This window comes from Manacus vitellinus, unplaced genomic scaffold (genome assembly GCF_001715985.3).
Source record: "Manacus vitellinus isolate BGI_N305 unplaced genomic scaffold, ASM171598v3 scaffold_214_pilon, whole genome shotgun sequence".
In the NCBI taxonomy this organism is placed as follows: Eukaryota; Metazoa; Chordata; class Aves; order Passeriformes; family Pipridae; genus Manacus; species Manacus vitellinus.
Window position 1 is genome coordinate 29,716 of NW_021939504.1, and position 1,670 is coordinate 31,385.

The window sequence follows — 1,670 nt, forward strand, 5'->3', positions numbered from 1 at the left end:
TTTTGGTGAAAAACTGCCGGAAACAAGCCCTGGGATCGACCTTGAGGCTCTTGGCCAGCTCCAGGATGAACTGCATGACGATGGTCTGGTGGGCCACCTGCTCCATCAGCGCGTGTTTCTGAGGGAGAAAGGGGTGAGAATCCCCAAAATTCCCCGTTCCCCACGTCGGGGACAAGACTTGGGGGGATTTAATGATCCTGAAGCTCTTTCTGAACCCAAATTCTTCCCAAATTCCGTGGCTTTGCACCCAGCTCTGGGCTCCTCGTGCCAGGAAACCCCAGGAGGGGGGGCTGAGGGTGAATCCCCCTTTCCAAGGACGGGGTGGGAATCCCCCTTCACCCTCAAGGAACGATTTCAAGGACCTTTCCCCACCTGTAATTCCCCCATTCCCTCGTTTTTGGCAGGAAAACCCAACCAAAAGGCCCTGTGAGGTGAGGACAAGGCACCTCCAGCCTGGAAAAGGGGCTCTCAGCCCAGTGCCAGCCCAGTTTCTCACCTCCTCCACCTCCAGGTCGATGCACCAGATGACCAGGTAGTTGGCTGTCTCCTCGCACACGAGGTGAGGGTTGTCTGAGAGGTATTTCTGGCTGTCATCCCAACGCCTCAGCATCCCTGGCAAACAGGCAAACAGGGAAATGGGAGCCTTTGCCACGTGCTAATCAAGGAACAGACCCTAAACTTTGTCAGGAAAGCAGGAGGAATGAGAGGGGTGACTCATCTTGAGGTTTAATGAACCCCCTCCCCTTAAACTGAGCTTTGCCCCGGCAGGGAAAGATTGGGAGAAACACCTAAAATCGGTGATTTTTCAGCAGAGTGAGTGGATTTCCCGTGGGTTCCCGGCACAGGGAGGGTGTTTCCAGGCTTGGAGCACCCCAAAAAGGGGGTCCCAGCCCCCCAGGTCCCCCCCAGGCACTCACCAAAGTGTTTAATCTGCTTCTCGTATCGCTCCACAAAGCTTTTGTGTTTCTTCTCCTTCTGCTCCTCTGTCTCCTCCTTCTCCTCGGGTTTCACATTAAACACACTCTGGGAAGCAGAAAGAACCCGGGAGTGCTTTGGGGGGACCCCCCAGGCTCGGGGGGACCCTCGGGGGGCTCCCCAGACCCACCTTGCTGAACCCGTCCTTGCTGAGGGTGTCGACGTTCCAGGGCATGTTCTTCTCCTTCTTCCTCAGCTCCTCCAGCTTGTTCTCCCAGCTCTTCTCCTCGTTCTTCAGCTGCTGGGCCTCGGCCTGGAGCTTCTCCAGCTCCCCCTTCCCGCTGCCCGGCTCCCCCACCTCCAGCTCCTTCATCTTCTTCTGGCACTCGGCGAGTTTGCGTTTGCACTCCCGGCAGCCTTTATCCAGCTCCTCCTTCTCCTTCTGGAACTGCTCCATCCGCTCCACCCGGGCCTGGAGGGCGGCAAAGGCGGCGGGAATGAGGCTGGAGCGCCCTCCACCTGCCACTCCCGGAACCCCACGGGGCTCTCCCGGCTCCGTTACCCCGCGGGAAGCCGCTCTGGGGGGACACAGCACCCCCGAAACACCCCCAGTCAGGGAAACGCTGCGGCTTTTCCACACGAGGTTTTGTTGGAATTGGGAAGGAACAGCAGTTCCTCCACGGAAAACAGGGAATCACTCCGGAATTCTGGTGCTTCCAAGACCCGGTGAATTCAGTCCAAGCCCTCCAAGGTGT

General features: G+C 58.1%; 1 protein-coding gene across 1 annotated transcript; it reads right to left on the reverse strand.

Annotated features, from left to right (window-relative positions):
* Position 1: 1 nt before the first annotated feature.
* Positions 2-1,392, reverse strand: CDC37 (cell division cycle 37; the record flags this gene model as incomplete). Its single annotated transcript, XM_029959625.1, has 4 exons — positions 1,106-1,392; positions 918-1,023; positions 497-612; positions 2-118 (listed from the first exon to the last, which is right to left on the reverse strand). Coding segments are annotated over exons 1-4 (606 nt in total), but the record flags the coding sequence as incomplete, so codon positions are not given.
* Between the last annotated feature and the right edge of the window lie 278 nt (positions 1,393-1,670).